This window comes from Nyctibius grandis, chromosome 3 (genome assembly GCF_013368605.1).
Source record: "Nyctibius grandis isolate bNycGra1 chromosome 3, bNycGra1.pri, whole genome shotgun sequence".
NCBI classification, from domain to species: domain Eukaryota; kingdom Metazoa; phylum Chordata; class Aves; order Nyctibiiformes; family Nyctibiidae; genus Nyctibius; species Nyctibius grandis.
The window spans coordinates 46,174,703-46,189,902 of record NC_090660.1 but is presented as its reverse complement, the minus strand read 5'-3'; the positions used below and the strand labels follow the sequence as shown (position 1 = coordinate 46,189,902).

At 37.7% G+C, this 15,200-nt stretch overlaps 1 protein-coding gene across 4 annotated transcripts in view; it reads left to right on the top strand.

Annotated features, from left to right (window-relative positions):
• ZNF407 (zinc finger protein 407) overlaps positions 1 to 15,200 on the top strand; it is a 351,390-nt gene that overhangs the window by 244,315 nt on the left and 91,875 nt on the right. For all 4 annotated transcript variants that reach the window (XM_068396868.1, XM_068396867.1, XM_068396866.1 and 1 more), the window contains one exon: positions 6,622 to 6,800. In XM_068396868.1, the coding sequence (XP_068252969.1) occupies positions 6,622 to 6,800 (179 nt within the window). The remainder of the gene's footprint in view (positions 1 to 6,621; positions 6,801 to 15,200) is intronic.

Below are 15,200 nucleotides of genomic sequence, written 5' to 3'. Positions count from 1 at the left end.
CTGTGTATAAATGGGTGTCCAGGAGCTCCCAGAACTCCTGGCTGGAACAGGAGAACACTGCGCACAGGGAAAGTTATGGCATCCATGTACACAGCACTGGTGTGAAATGTGCTCTAGTACTCAAAGCTTAAAGCAATGTTTACAACTGAAAAGAGTTTAGGAAGAATCTGATGATTTCCCAAAGTGAGATGAAAGGAACTGGATCTCTGTAGCTCACCCAGTATAGGTCCAGATAGCAGAGGATGCTTCAGCTGAGCAAGATGTGTTGGAAATACAACACTATCTGTTAGCTGAATGCAGGAGTATAAGAAATATGACAGTTTGTAAAAGTGAGAGCAATCAACTATGGAGTAATTTGCCTATGACGACAATGGATTCCCCATTGCTTTCCATCAGATTTCAATGTGTCTCTGAAAGTCATATTTTACTGCCAAAAAGATTTAGGATTTGAGGAAGGAATTTGGGCAAACTTTTTATGAACTGTGCTATCCATGAGGTCAAGCTAAATGGTCTGTATGACTTTGCATTTCTAAAAATCTATGGCTCTTCTTTTCTAATGTAGTTACATTATTGCCGTTTTGATTTGAAGACAGTTTTCCAAGTTAGGTGTCATTTTCTGTGAAAGAAACACCTGCAAATTTTTGGTGAATAACTGAGGCTAAGAATCTACAATGATACATATTGCTTTCATGAGAAGTTTGCTTTCATCATAACTGCTTTTATTTCTGGGGACTTGGCTGTTTTTCGATCAAAATACTGTATTTTCTGTGTACTTCTTGCAGGTTGCTTAGCGGGGTATAAACAGTGCAGAAGACCTTCAGAGTGCTCTCCATGTGAGAGTGAACTTGATTCATACTGACGAACAGGAGAAAAATAGAAATCTTTTCACTCGGTCGACTGTTCTTGTGTTGTAAATGGAGACATCCATGGAGCTGCCATAAGTCCTTTAGGTTATGTGCATTTCTCTGCAGAAAGAGGATGTTTGTACCTAATGTCCTGGAGAAAACCTTTTGAAAAAGGTTTATTTTGTGCAAATAAGAGCCCTACAAGGTGCTAAAATTTTTAAAACTTAGCGGGCTAGATAATTAACATTTTGCCTCATTTGCACCTCTGAAACCTTCCATTTCTATGTCTTGCAGTAAGCATCTTTCTTAAAATGTCAGACACTGCATAATGGAAGATTGTTCTAATTTCAGTTCCCTATTAGTAAAACATCTTAATAAAAATAGGTTGCTTCCTGCTATATTTCATTTAGCTGTTGAATACAATGCTAATGTATTCTTGTGTACAAAACCCTTAGAAAATACAAAAACGTTCCTATTCTGCATGGGCAAATTTAGAATTAACAGGAGATGTTTTATGAATTTCTTTGAACTCCCACCTTTGCCTCCTGCAAAGTGCACATCTGTGCTCTGCCATCGCAGAAGCCTGAGCAGTGCTGCTGTTTTCAATGGGGTAAACCTGGTTGTGCTGAGGAATTTGGTCATTGGCACCCTATAGCTTGCCAATGCAATTCAGAAAATGTCTGCACAGGGGCAGAGTTATACTATGTTTAGGGGCTAGAGGAACAACAGTATTTTCTGGCTTGGGGAGGAAGGCAGTTATGAGAACTTTTGCTCTGTGCACTAGGAGCATGTATTTTCCCACTGTCCTGTAGACCAGGTGCTCTGTTTCTTGCTCTTAGCACAATGCCCTGGTTTTTTGGTAACAGAACTGATATATATAAAATAGCAGAGAGGCAATAGGAGAGGGAAGACAAAGTAAACAACAGCCACAGCTTCTCATGCTGACAAAACATCTGGGCAATTTGTGCTACTCTGAACCTTCCACTTTATTCCACTCTCCTAGCAAAGCAGATCAATGCTGCTAAGAAGCAGACAAGGGTGCAGAGGGTTGTGGTATGTGGTGCTGGGCTTCCTTGTCACTCTGTGGGTGATGCCTGTGCAAGCACAATCACCACTGAAAACTTGAATAAACTGTTTTGTTCTCATCATTGGAATAGTAAAGTTTGCTTTAGGCCCCATTGTGGAGAAGCTTTGAGCCTCATTGTGGTAGGATGCCACCAGAGATGTCCATTGGAGGCTATTATTCATTGTTATAATACCTATCCGGCTTTTTTTCCCGTGGTATGCTGTTCCTATCTGGGTAGTTATAAGTATTGGGAGATTTCCTTAAATAAGTGACAATGACATCACAAGTAACTTAAATCCTTTTTTGATAAGTTGTTCATGTTGAACAGCTGGGCAGGCCCAGAGGGTAGTGATCAGTGATATGGAATCCTTTGGAGGCCAGTAGCTAGCGGTGCACCCCAGGGGTCAATACTGGGTGCAGTCCTTTCCAACGTCTTCATTAATGATCTGGATGATGGGGCAGAGTCTACCCTCAGCAAGTTTGCAGATGACACAAACCTGGGAGAAGTGGCTATTACACCAGAGGGTCATACTGCCATCCAGAGAGACCTCAACAGGCTGGAGAAATGGGCTGACAGGAACCTCATGCAGTTCAACACGGGGAAGTGCAAAGTCCTGCACCTGGGGAGAAACAACCTCATGCACCCATATATGCTGGGGGCTGACCAGCTGCAAAGCAGCTTTGAAGAAAAGGACCTGGGTTCCTGGTGAACACCAAGCTGAGTGTTGGGCCACCAACATGCCCTTGTGACAGAGAAGGCTAACTGTATCCTGGGCTGTGCTAGGAGAATTGCTACCAGCAGGTCAAGGGAGGTGATCCTTCCCCTGTACTCAGCACTGGTGAGGCCACACGTGGAGCGCTGTGTCCAGATCTCCTAGTACAAGAGAGAGACATGGACATACCTAAGAGAGTCCAGCAAAAGGGGCACTAAGAAGATGAAGGCACTGGAGCACCTCTCTCAAATAAGGAAAGGCTGAGAGAGCTGGGACTGTTCAGCCTAGAGAAGAGAAAGTTCTGGTGCAGGGGCGGGGGCGTGAATCTTATCAGCATGTATAAATACCTGAAGGGAGGGTGTAAAGAAGATGGAGCCAGGCTCTTTTCAGTGGTGTCCAGTGACAGGATCAGAGGCAATGGGCACAACCTGAAACACAGGAAGTTCCCTCTGAATATCAGGAAACACTTTTCCACTGTGAGGATGATGGAGCACTGGCACAGGTTGCACTGGGAGTTTTTGGAGTCTCCATCCTTGGAGATATTCAAAAACATGGTGCTGGGTAACTGGCTCTAGGTGGCCCTGCTTGAGCAGGGGTGTTGGACCAGACAACCTCCAGAGGTCCCTTCCGACCTCAACCATTCTGTGATTCTGTGACTAAAGTACAATTTTACAGCTGACAAGTCATTTCAAGTTTATGATATTTGAATATGCAGCAACCTTTAATTTATTGAGATCAGCAAAAGAAGGACACGTAACTGGTAGGTAGGAATGGACTTCTGATGGCAACATGGAATGTGCATTTAGAACAGCAACATGGATGCATCGCTGTGCGATGAACATTAGAGATAGTCCTTTTTCATCTTCAGCCAAAAGAGCTTTTCCTTTCATCTTAATCAGTAGCTGCATTTCTCAGGAGAAACTTGCCATCCATCTCCTTTACTTCACAGCATTGTCCTTTGCAGAAATGTGGGAACTCACCTGGATATGTGCAGTGGAAAGCAGGCCTACGCCTTTCCCCTTGTATCAGTCTGATGGAGGAAGTCATACAGGCTTGTTCCATGGGAAGTATGGGCTGAGCTTTTCAGCTCCTCACGTTTCCTGTTCGTCTGCAACGTGCCTTAGAAGCACGTCCCGTCGCCTTTTTCACCATGTATAGCACTGACAGGACACTGAAAAATCTGTACCGGCCTTCCCCTTCCCTTTAATAGAACTGTTGTGGGGTTTGCATCGAGTCTCAAACCTTTCTTCATGTCTGATAAGACTCACTGCAAGATGTAACATAAAAACAAAATTTCTGTTGTGCTTCTCTGCATCAGCATTGAATACAAACCCATAGACTATAGCTTTAGACTAATTAAGTCTCTGTTATTGCAGGGCACGGAAAAATTGCCAGAAATGTATACATTTGATTTTCAAAATGGAAAATGGATCATAAGGACAAAAGCATGCTTACATTAAAGAATGATAATAGTAATTTAACTTAGAAACCTCTGGTTTGGCCGTACTGGAACACAAGCTAGCCTCTTAAAAGTGCATTTATTTGTTTGTGGCTGTAATTCAGAGTGGAACTCAAAAAACGGAAAGACTTTACCCGATTTCTTTTGGGCTGGGCTCTATGTTGCCAAATTTCAGAACAAAGGGAATCTTTATCTCAAAGTTTATAAACTCCTGGAATTGAATTTTGTAACACAAAGCCTGTCAAATGCTTAACTATCATCACTATTGCAATGGTTGTAATATTTTAGTTAGATGTTTATCATGGCATAGCTTTAATGAAAATACAGCGCTGTTTAAAATCACAGACCTCTGTGTTTAGTCATATGAGATGAAGTGATGTGAGTACACACACACAGACAGAGTTTTGGTGGGTTTTTTTGGTGTCAGACATATAATAACATACTTGTACAGTACTCAGGAGAAGACTCCTAATAAAACAGACAGTCATAGCACACTGAATAATTAAAAAAACATTTTATATGCAATACGTTTTTTTCATGTCATATTTAAAGGTATTACTTGGCTTCAAAAGTGCTTGGATTTGCCAGTTGCTACCTTCATGGTTTAAGTTATGATTGCAATTGCTGCATTGCAACCTAATATGAGAGGCCATTTGTAATGCCTTGCGATCTCATATTCCTCGTTTCTGATTAAGCCTTCCTGGCCTCATCACATGGAAAAATATATTTTTTTTCAGTTTTTATTTCCCATGGTGAATATATCAGTATATCGGCATGTTTAGTCACAGATTTTTACTGATGACTGAATAAATGAGACTTCGGGATTGCTCCGTTTAAAGTGGTTGGAGCAAATTCACAAATCAAAGGAGATAGAACGGGCCTTTTATAACTTGAACAGGCTGGGTTTTCTTCAGAACTCTTACATAGGTTTCCACAGATCCTTTATATATTTGACAGAAGTACTTCAAAGTAAAAAGTTTTGTATCTTTCCTTAACATAGTATGAGAGCTGAGCTGAAAGGACGCAGATATTTTATTTCAGGTTTGTGTGCTCTGCTTTAAACCACTGCCCTTTAAAGTACAACCCATGATAGAAGGTTACCAGATTGTCTCCTGCTTTCATTGCAGTGTACACTATCCTTTTTTTTTTTTTAATAAAATACATGTTTCATTTTAACATTTATGAGCATTGTAATTCTTTTAGGGCTGAATTCTGAAAGATGCTGAGGACCAATATTTCCCATATTTTTCAGTGAACATAAGTGTCTTCTCTGACATTCTCAGGAGTCTGATCATCATACTGGTATATAGCAGATGGACATGACAGAGGGTGAGCTTTGGCAGCCCTGTAAGGCAGATATCAGCTTTACTATGACCATCTCCAAGGGAGAGACAAGCACTCCAACAGAACTTCAAGCTGCTACTTCCAGTTTATTTTGAGGGTCCTTTTTTTAGGTGCCTGTTACTGTGGTATTTCTAACAGTGACAGGTAAACAATCAGTTGCTCAAAATACTACTGTTGTCTTATTTGAATATTTGTGAAGTATTATGTATTTATGTAGTTCACTTGAGTGTTTCTACTTTTTTCAGTTAAACTGAATTACTGTTCTTAGTTTGACAATATTGATAGTGTACTAACAAAGTGTAGAAAAATTCGTACACAGGCCATTATTTTGATTCAAGAATAAATATAATGGTTAATTCTGATTGAGATAAATGAAGAAGCAGTATATTTTATATGGGATTCATCACAGACTGTGAATAAGTAGGAAATTCTAATGCAAAATAATTTTAGAATGAGACTGCGAAGTTTTAAAGGCTGGAAATTAAAAATTACTGTCGTATCATGGATCTCTGTGTATAAAAGAAATGTGACATCTTTTTCTATTCACTTTTTTTCAGAAATATCATTAGAAACATTTATTTGAAATGCATAAAACTAATTGTATGTGTATTCTGGCTTTCATGCATGAAAACTCCACTGCTTCCACAAAAGCTGTGTTTGAGATATAAATCGGAATCTGTGTGTCCTTTCAAAAAGGTATAAACTTGAACAACTCAATTCTGTTTTCTAGGAACAGTTCATAAGGTGAGATGAGTTGGTGGAATATCCTTACAAAAATCATTCACAGCAACTCCTATGGAGTGTAGGAAAGGTTCACGTGAGCTCCGTTGGTTATGTTATAGGCATCTGTGCATTTCAGTTTTGCTAAATTAAAGACTTTTTCTTAATTTCTGTCCATCACTGACTACCATCAAGAAAAATAAAAATTATGAGACTTTTGTAAATGTAAAAAATTATTCATTTTTAAATGCTTCTGGTTCTGATGTATTGCTCAGTTAACCTGAAACAGCTTTGAGAGCCTTTATGCAAAGGACAACATTTGTGCAAAACCTAAGAGGATGCAAAAATGGGGCAGATGATAGTGAAAAATGAGTAATGACTACTCGTTTTCTGTTATAACACTAGGTTTTATTTGAATGACTAGTAGGGAAGAAATTGCTATATAACTTATTTCTTTTTTTCACCGCTTTTTAGGTCTAACTGTGCTGAAAATATCCGTAAACACATCTTACATACAGGAAAGCATGAAGGAGTAAAAATGTATAACTGTCCTAAATGTGACTATGGAACCAATATCCCTGTGGAGTTTCGTAACCACTTGAAAGAACTACACCCAGACATTGAAAATCCTGATCTGGCGTACTTGCATGCTGGTAAGGTCATTCTTCCCTCTGCTTACAGATTCTTCTCTTCTCTATATAAGCATGCTTAAAGATTGCAAAAAGAAAGCTGTAAATAATAAAATGTTATGTTATTATCATTTATTCTGAAGAACATCATGATTTTAAAATGGACTTAGTCCTCTTCAAGTTTTCACAAGTGGTGAAGGTTATGCATTAAGCACTGAAATTCATTCATGTTTCACAAGCAAAGCTTTCAGTTCAATACATAAACATCAGAAGTGCGTGCTATTTAGATGCCTTATTTTGAAATCTAGTTGAACTTTATTTATAGAGAAATATTTTTTTAAAGTTTCTATTAAGTCCCTCTGCCCACCCTATTCCCTCAAGAACAGAAAAACAAAATTTCTTAGGAAAGACAGTGGCAAATGAATGTACTGCTTTAAAAATTCTTAGATTTCATTACAAAAAAGCAGACTGTTCAACATTAAAAGATACAACAACAGAGATCAATCAAAAACTGTGTGTTTTGAGACTTTATGTTGGAGAGCACACCCATGGAAGTCACTGGAGGAATGCAAAACAAAAACATTGCTTTGGAAACAGGCACTAAAAGAAAAAAGTTGGGGTGCTTCCTGTTTAGGAGCAAAATTTTTTTTTTTTTGAGAATCTACAGTTCAGAGTAGAAGGCAGAAGTTTAATGGGAGCACCAAGTTATGAGAAAAATAAGAGTTCAATGGCAAGAGATTAGGAGAAATAATACAAAATTAGGCTGGAGCTTGAATGAAATGTGATCTTAACTCAGGAGAGGCAGATAACTTAGACATCACTGGGTGGGAAGACAAGTCAGAGCAATGGGAAAAAAGAACAGATGGCAAAAAGAAAGAATTGGGAGATCCAGAGGAGGAAGCTATGTGGGCCAGATTCTCCCTAAGATGCAAATTAATCTTCCACTGAAGTACTATACTACTATTAGTACTGCTGTGTCAGATTTGAATCTTCTGTAAGGAACTGATCTCATAATTTTTGAGGCCCTCGTACCTGTAAAAAAAACGTGACCTAAGGAGCTTTCATTCAGCTCTGTGCAGTGTGTACACTCAAGTTATTCTAAAACCTCTCAGTCTTCTCAAAATGACTGCTTGCTTTCCTGACTAGAGGCAGTGTATTATTTGTACCATATATTTCTATTTGCCAAGTATTCCACTTCATTTTGGAACCAATCATCATGTCATGTCAGCATATGGTGGATAATGTCTGGATGTGCAAACAAAATGCCAGTTGGCAGAATACCAATTTCAAAATAGGTCAGAAAACTGATCACATTTCAACATAGTTCTCACTAAAGTGAATGAATATTCAACTCAGAGTTTAAATGCAGACACTGTTGGATTTTTACTACAATAATCCCACTTAAAATAATATGAAAAATTAAAATGTTTTCAACAGACATACAGACATAACATAGATAGCTATGACGCTGGTAGAATCACTAACATTTTTCCAAAATTACAAAATCTGTGTTCACGTTACTTGTTCAAGACTATATCTAGGTAATGAACTGCTTATTGCAGCATGCTGTGGTTAAAACTATTCAACTTGCTTGTCTTGGCAACATAAGAAAACTGTCATCAATGTGTTGTATACTAACGATATCTATTTTCTATACATTCATTCTTATAGTGTAGAAATCCCCTTGCACTAAACAGGGTACTGTACAAACATATTAGTACTAGCAAGACTAGGTTGTCACCTAATTATTGCCAGGTTAGCCTAGAACTGGTATACAACAAAAGTATGTTGAAATATTGTTTGCATAATCCCATCACTGAAAGGGCGATACTGTATTTTCCCTTCAGGAAGAAACACTATTAAAGCGGGACCTAGGTGATAATTGTGCATTCCCATCAGAGTTAAATTAAAGGGGTTTTCATTTCTTCTTTTCAATCCATTTCTGACTGCTGGACATCTGAGACTTAAAGGTTTTAGAGAAGGTTTTTAGAGGAATGAGGGGATAACTCCCGTGCCCTGGATAACATCCCTTATCAAAATAAGATTTGTTCTGTGTCTGGTTCACAGTTACTGATTACTTATTGGTCATTGGCTGCACACACAGAGAATCCACAACTCGACATAGAACGCTTTAGGATGATAGGAGTATGAAAGTGTCATACAAGATCAATTTTTTTTTTAACTTAAACATGTTTGTCTTTTGTTGTAATATTGCTTTATAAGAGTAAAGCCAGCCCTTTTGCTGCTTTGAGCAGATTAGAAATAGAATAAGTTTCATCACTGGCAAAGAGACAGATGCCAACTCCAGCCACTTCGCAGGACTAGTCAGAAACTCCACCACCACAACCCACCAGGAACGGAGCTGTGGGGTACTTTTAGGACGTGACTGGGAGTAAAAATCAAGTCTTTTTCTCATCTGTGAAATTAAGATTATCAGTTGGATTTCTAATTGGAAATTAATGCTCTTTATAATATAATGTTCTAATACTAATTTCTGTTTAGCTTTCTTTGACAACTAATATACTGCTTTATGGGGTCAATGGCAGTAAGGAGCTTAAAGCAGCTGCATTTCTAAAGGAGAGGCTGTGGAAGGTGGAAGGCAGAACAAGTTAGCTTCTACACGAGTAAGGACGATACTGTAATTGATAAGTGGTAGCACTTTCTATTCTGTATCTTTGAAATGTTGTATAATGTGAGGAATTTATGTACAGAAATGCCACAAAGCCAGGAAAGCCAGGTCTTCAGACTTTCTTTTCTCTTTTTGCTGTAGACTCTGTCATAGAAGGAGGTATTTAACTATACAACTATATTCCTTATAAACCTTACAAAGTACCATTAGATGTTTTTAAATTATAAGAATCTAGAGAATACTTCTGTCTTTAATTTAAAAAACGTACTGCATTTGAACAGCAGACCTTTAATGCACACAAACCAACAGATACATGCATCAGCACATAAAATTATGGTTTGAATTTGCTAGATTACACTTCAAATACCAATTTACACATTTAACCTCTAATTTTTATACAAATCATCAAATCTATTTTGAAATGTCATTGTGTGTTTTTCTGTAAGAGCTTTATACCTCTTTTTTGATAGTCTTTGTCCCATTTTCTCAAGATCTGTTTTGAAATTTTCTTTAAAAACAAAAACAGAAATCCCGTGATTGCTGATTACCCACATAATTAATTTATTTTCTTTTAAAAAAATCACATTTAAGACACCGATAGATTTTTATAGCTGTTCTAGAACAGAAGTGGGCTTACTAGCAAGCCCAGGAATCCTGCAGTTAATGTTTTAGTCGTGGACATTTGGTTCTAATGGAAGCTATTAACATTATTCTGGTTTTATCAATGCACAAATCTGAAAATTTGTCATTACAAATGGAAAATAAATACCATAAGTGAGTGAATTGCCATATCATGTTGATGACTATCATTTTGATGGTTTTTTTTAAATGAGAAAATTTTTCTGAGTTGCTCACTGTGGACTTGTCTGTATGGCAAATCTCAGGGTAAACTGAAGCAATCTTTGGATCCATTCTTGTGTGCATTACATTTCTAAGTTTCTTGGATACGTGTTTTCTTCCAACTGATGCTACAGCTCAATACTGAGTTGAACTGAGCCTGAATACTTAGACAGGTGGGACAGAGGAAGGGCCCATACCTGTGGTAGAACTTGAAGGGATCAGTAGTCCAGCTGTCTTTCTCAGTGCTTTGTCTGCTTTGGAGCAACGTCACTTGGTAGGGATAATTTCAGTTTGAAATAAGTGTTCGACATTTAGGAGCTTTTGTCTTATAAATATTATGATACTATTATGATGCATTATTTCTATCCAAGGACGTAATATCTGTGGCTTGACATCTCCGTTATTCCAATAGCTGCAGAGACCATGGCATCTAATTGTGTGCAGAGTAGTCTTGTGTGGATACTAATCTGGCCATAAGGCAAAAAGCTCTTCAGAGAGAATAGAAGCAGTTTGGTCATTATTGTTTTCATGATCATATTGAAAGTTATGTGATGATACTGTTTTTTTTCAGTATCGTTTCTGTGCTGCACTGTTAGAAGTGAACATGATCTCCAAGAATGAGTGCTACTCTAGGAAATCAGAATAATTCAGTTTTTCACTGAGCTACTGATATGGTGGGTTTGCTCTCTGTCCAAGTTTCCCCATGTGCAAAATAGGTGCAATGCCTACATAGTTGGAAGCACAAAGCTTTTGCTTGAAAATGGCTTCACAACAGTCAACTGTTGTTGTGATTAGGGAACTGCTTAAGACATTGAACAGAAAATTTGGAGGTGTTTTACTTAATTTAGAATTAGCAGTCATACAAAATCTTTCTTGGAAGTCTTTTCTTTTAAAAAAAAAGTCAGGGAAAGCAGATCAATTCATTGTACTCTTTGGTAAATCTGTTTTTTCTTTGAAAGTGATACTGTGCTTGCGAAGCACTGAAGTTATCCAACGCGCTCTGAGAGAGTCTGCCACCCTGGGCCCTGTGAGTAGGAGTGGAGGATCGCTTATGGATCCTGACAGAACTAAAAACGTGAGCTGCTTCCCCTCACTGCACAGACATGTTTTCGGGAATGCTTGGAAGTACAGCTTTGTGTGCCTGTGCCTCCATGAAAATTATAGGTGCCTCTGGGGCTGCGCATCCAAAGAACAAAGATTGTGACGATTGTGTTTTGGCAGTTGGATGCCTACGTGGTGATTGAACGCTTAGTGTTCATGAAGAGTTACATAATTCATGACCAAAATGATAGATAGGTACTTGATTATAGTGTATGAGTTGCTTCACAGGGAGAAAATATCAGACATGAGCTACTCTCAGTCTAGCTGAGAAAAGTCTAAGAAAAATCAGTTACTGCAAGTGTAGTCAGACAAATTCAAATGAGAAACAAGGTGTACACACTTAAATATGAGGTTGATTGATTGAGCTCTGGCAGCAACTAGCAGAAGAAATTATCCCTGTTTCATTCCTTTGAGCCTTGAGAAGACTGGATGTCTTTCTGGAAGATAAGTTTTAGGACGGCCCAAGGTTGCTGGGTTCACTGCAAAACTAATTAAGAGTTATTTAAGGGGCTTTGATATACCAGAAGTCAGACTATTATCTAATAGTCCTTTCTGCTCTTAAAACTTAAAACAGTGTTAATCTACAACCTGTTGGTAAGAGATGTGTTTGTGAATCTAAAGTGCTTAGGTGTTGTGATAGCAAAGGGATAGCTGAGGAGACACATAAGTCCCCCAAAGTGTTCTTTCTCATAGAGATGACATTCCCATCATTGGTGCTAAATTCTTACTCTCTTTGAGACTGAAGTACCTGTGCCTCAGTAGACGTACACTTGCCTAAAATAAGTCTCTTTCTGGTATGTCATTAAATCCTTAATAAAGTACATTGGAACATTAAGGTGTTTGAAGAATCCTTATGAAAGTCTGCTCTTTTGGTTGGCAGTTCACTTACTGTGTTATGGGCTCCTGAGATCTGAAATTGATGAAAAGACAGTTCAATTAATCATCTGTTCGCTAAGCCAGACCTACATCCTGCTCTTTTCTTTTTTAGATTAGGGGAACAGAGTTAGGGGATGTTTTGGTTCATTCCAGAGAGCAGTGAAAATGAGAAAAGTTTACCATGAGGTCTCTTTTATGCCTGTCTGAAAATATTTTTCCAAACTTTTTTAAGTGCACTTTTTGAAAGGCTGTGCTCTCCACACATTTCTCCTGCAGTTTCTTTAGCTTTTGAGAAACAGTGCTGTAGTGGCAACCCGCAACATGATTACGTCATCAACAAGGGCCAAAATTGTGATCCTATCTGTTGTAACAGTGGCAATACTCATGAATAATTCTGAAAGTTCAAATAGTTAATCCCAAATAAAATTGTAATCTTTATCCCACTTGACAGGTACATTTATGAAATTATTAAGAGAAAAAATTGATTGCTAAAAGTTATGGTGTGATCTATTATGTGCTTTTATCAAGGTATAACTGTATTACCAAGTGGAAGCTGCAGACTTATTCAGAATATAGCAATTATACTAATATCCTAGTGCTTTTCTACTTTTAAATTTTTCTCTTCTTTTCTTGTCCTTTCTTTTGCATCTTCTGACTCTTTAGTAGAAAATATAAAGTTGAAAAAAATTAGGAAAATACTAAAAACCTGTTTACTCTTACACTCTCTGTATTCATCGAACTACGAAAATATGAAATCAGTGAATGATAATTATCAATGAAATAATGGAAATACAAGTCAGTTGAGTACCTATGCAAACTTGTAGTTCGTAACTTTAGTAAAGCCTCCAGCGAATGGATACACAGTTTTGTTTGCAAGCAGATTTACCTTTTTTCGTGGAATAGTTATGTTCTTAGTCTTTATCACTGTTTAAATAAAATACTTTAAATGCTGTAATTTGAAACAACATTAAAAATCTGTCATTGCTAGATATAGGCAAATCAGGTAGAAGCTTTTACAGTAGCGAAATATTGCTTGGGTTTCTAGTCAGATAAAACATTATTTTTGATGGCTGGTATACCTAAAAAAAAAAAAGGCAGCAGCAGCTCTGCTTCAAACAGGTTTGCTCTTGTCATAGCTATTAGTGCCAGTCTTTCAATAGTGTGACATGTTGATTGGCAGACACTCCCTTTCCTCTTTTGTGAAGAATAATAATTTTAGTGTGTGCTTGAAATAAAAACCTAATATAAATAATTTTCTGTTTGTAAAGGAGAAAGCTAGGTTCCTTATAACATACGTAGATTATGTATTATTGTTTTTCAGGAAAAATTAATCTACATTTAAAAAAAAACTAAAACCTAAGACATTGGATTATTTTTATAGCTGTCTTCTATTATAAGGCTTTGTATGCCTAGCAGAGCTTCCATAGCCAATATCTTTATCTGCATGGTCATGACCGTAGAGTTGGTTCTTTCCAGGTAGCAAGTAAAGTAGAAAGAAAAAACGGAGTTCATGAAAGTATTTTTTTCTTTTTTTCTAGTAGTAGCGTGTGCTGCTGCTGTTGGACAGCTTAGGGACTCCTTTCATAGTCCCTTAGTTGCTTTTCCTGAACAGTCAGCATATATTGCTGCTGAGTGACATGAAAGAAGGTGTTTAAATATTTTTATGCAAATATTACATCATCTAATATGCAAAACCCACCACTATTAATATTAGTTTTATTCTATAAGTGGGTGGTATCCTCAGATAAGAGTGAAGGCCATGAATTTCACTAGAGAAAAAAATGTTCAGAATATGATTTTAATGGAAAAGGAAAATATTGCCTACACCAACGTCTGAAACACCTCTTAATACCTCTGACCAGTAGAGGTATAATGTCTGTCATGTTGTGTACCATTTTTCCAGTTGGCGATAAACTGCAGGGCCATCACACAAGTGGTTTTCATATTGCGTATAGCACCAATGGCATTTGTAGTCACAATCCTGCATTCTGTTCAATGCCTTTCTGCCCATGGCCCACTGCCCTGGGGATTTCCTAGTCATCATTGTTCCTTTCTGAAGAACTATCCCAGCTTGTCACAGGGCGACTAATTTTTTGTGGAGTGAGCTTTTACTCCTGAGCAGCTTGAATCTCTTTGCCTGTGTCTAAACATTTAATCTGGGTGTTGGCGTGCGCCTGCTTTCCTGTCCTCCTTCCCTGGGGCATACTGGTTTCCAGGGCAGGGGAACCATTCGTCTGGCCTAGAAGGGAGCTGCGCCACACTGGCTGATACAGAAACTCTGATCAGTTTTAAAATTTTCTGTCGAGCCCTAATGCGCACCTTGTATGTGCCCTCAAAAAACCCTCTGAAGGGCATATGCTTTGCAAATTCCTTGCGTTGCATTGGTAGCCACATGCTGGATCTCTGCTGGTGTTCACAAAGGCTGTTGCCTCTGCAAGGATGTCAGGTTCAGTCATGAAAGGAAGGTAATCTTACTCCAAGCTATTATTTCATTACACTAATAGATAAAATATCCTTCATGAAGAACGAGACATATTATTGCTATTTGGTGCTAAAAATAGGATATCCTAACATAAAACTTTTAAAGCAAGGCTGAAATATGTAAAAGTACAGAAGTAGAAGAAAGCCCTTAAGACATGACAGCCATCTAGAAATACAAAAATATTTAATTCTGCTAGAAAATATATATGCATAATAGTATGTGGTAAATATAAATAATAAAAGGAAATATTAGTATTCAAATATCAAAGTATTAAAGTTCTGAGAAAAACTCAAAAAAATGGGATAACAGGGTTGTCAAGAAAACTTTTCAAACAAACAAACAAAAAGAAATGAATCATACAGAAGGAATAAAAAACAAAGGTGTATAGTGCATAGGAGTAATTCAGGATATTTTTATGTGGAGATTGTCCTATACTCTGAACATTTAAATTGCTTTCCTCTTTGGAGAAGCTCTTTTAAGAGTAGATCTCTTAGTG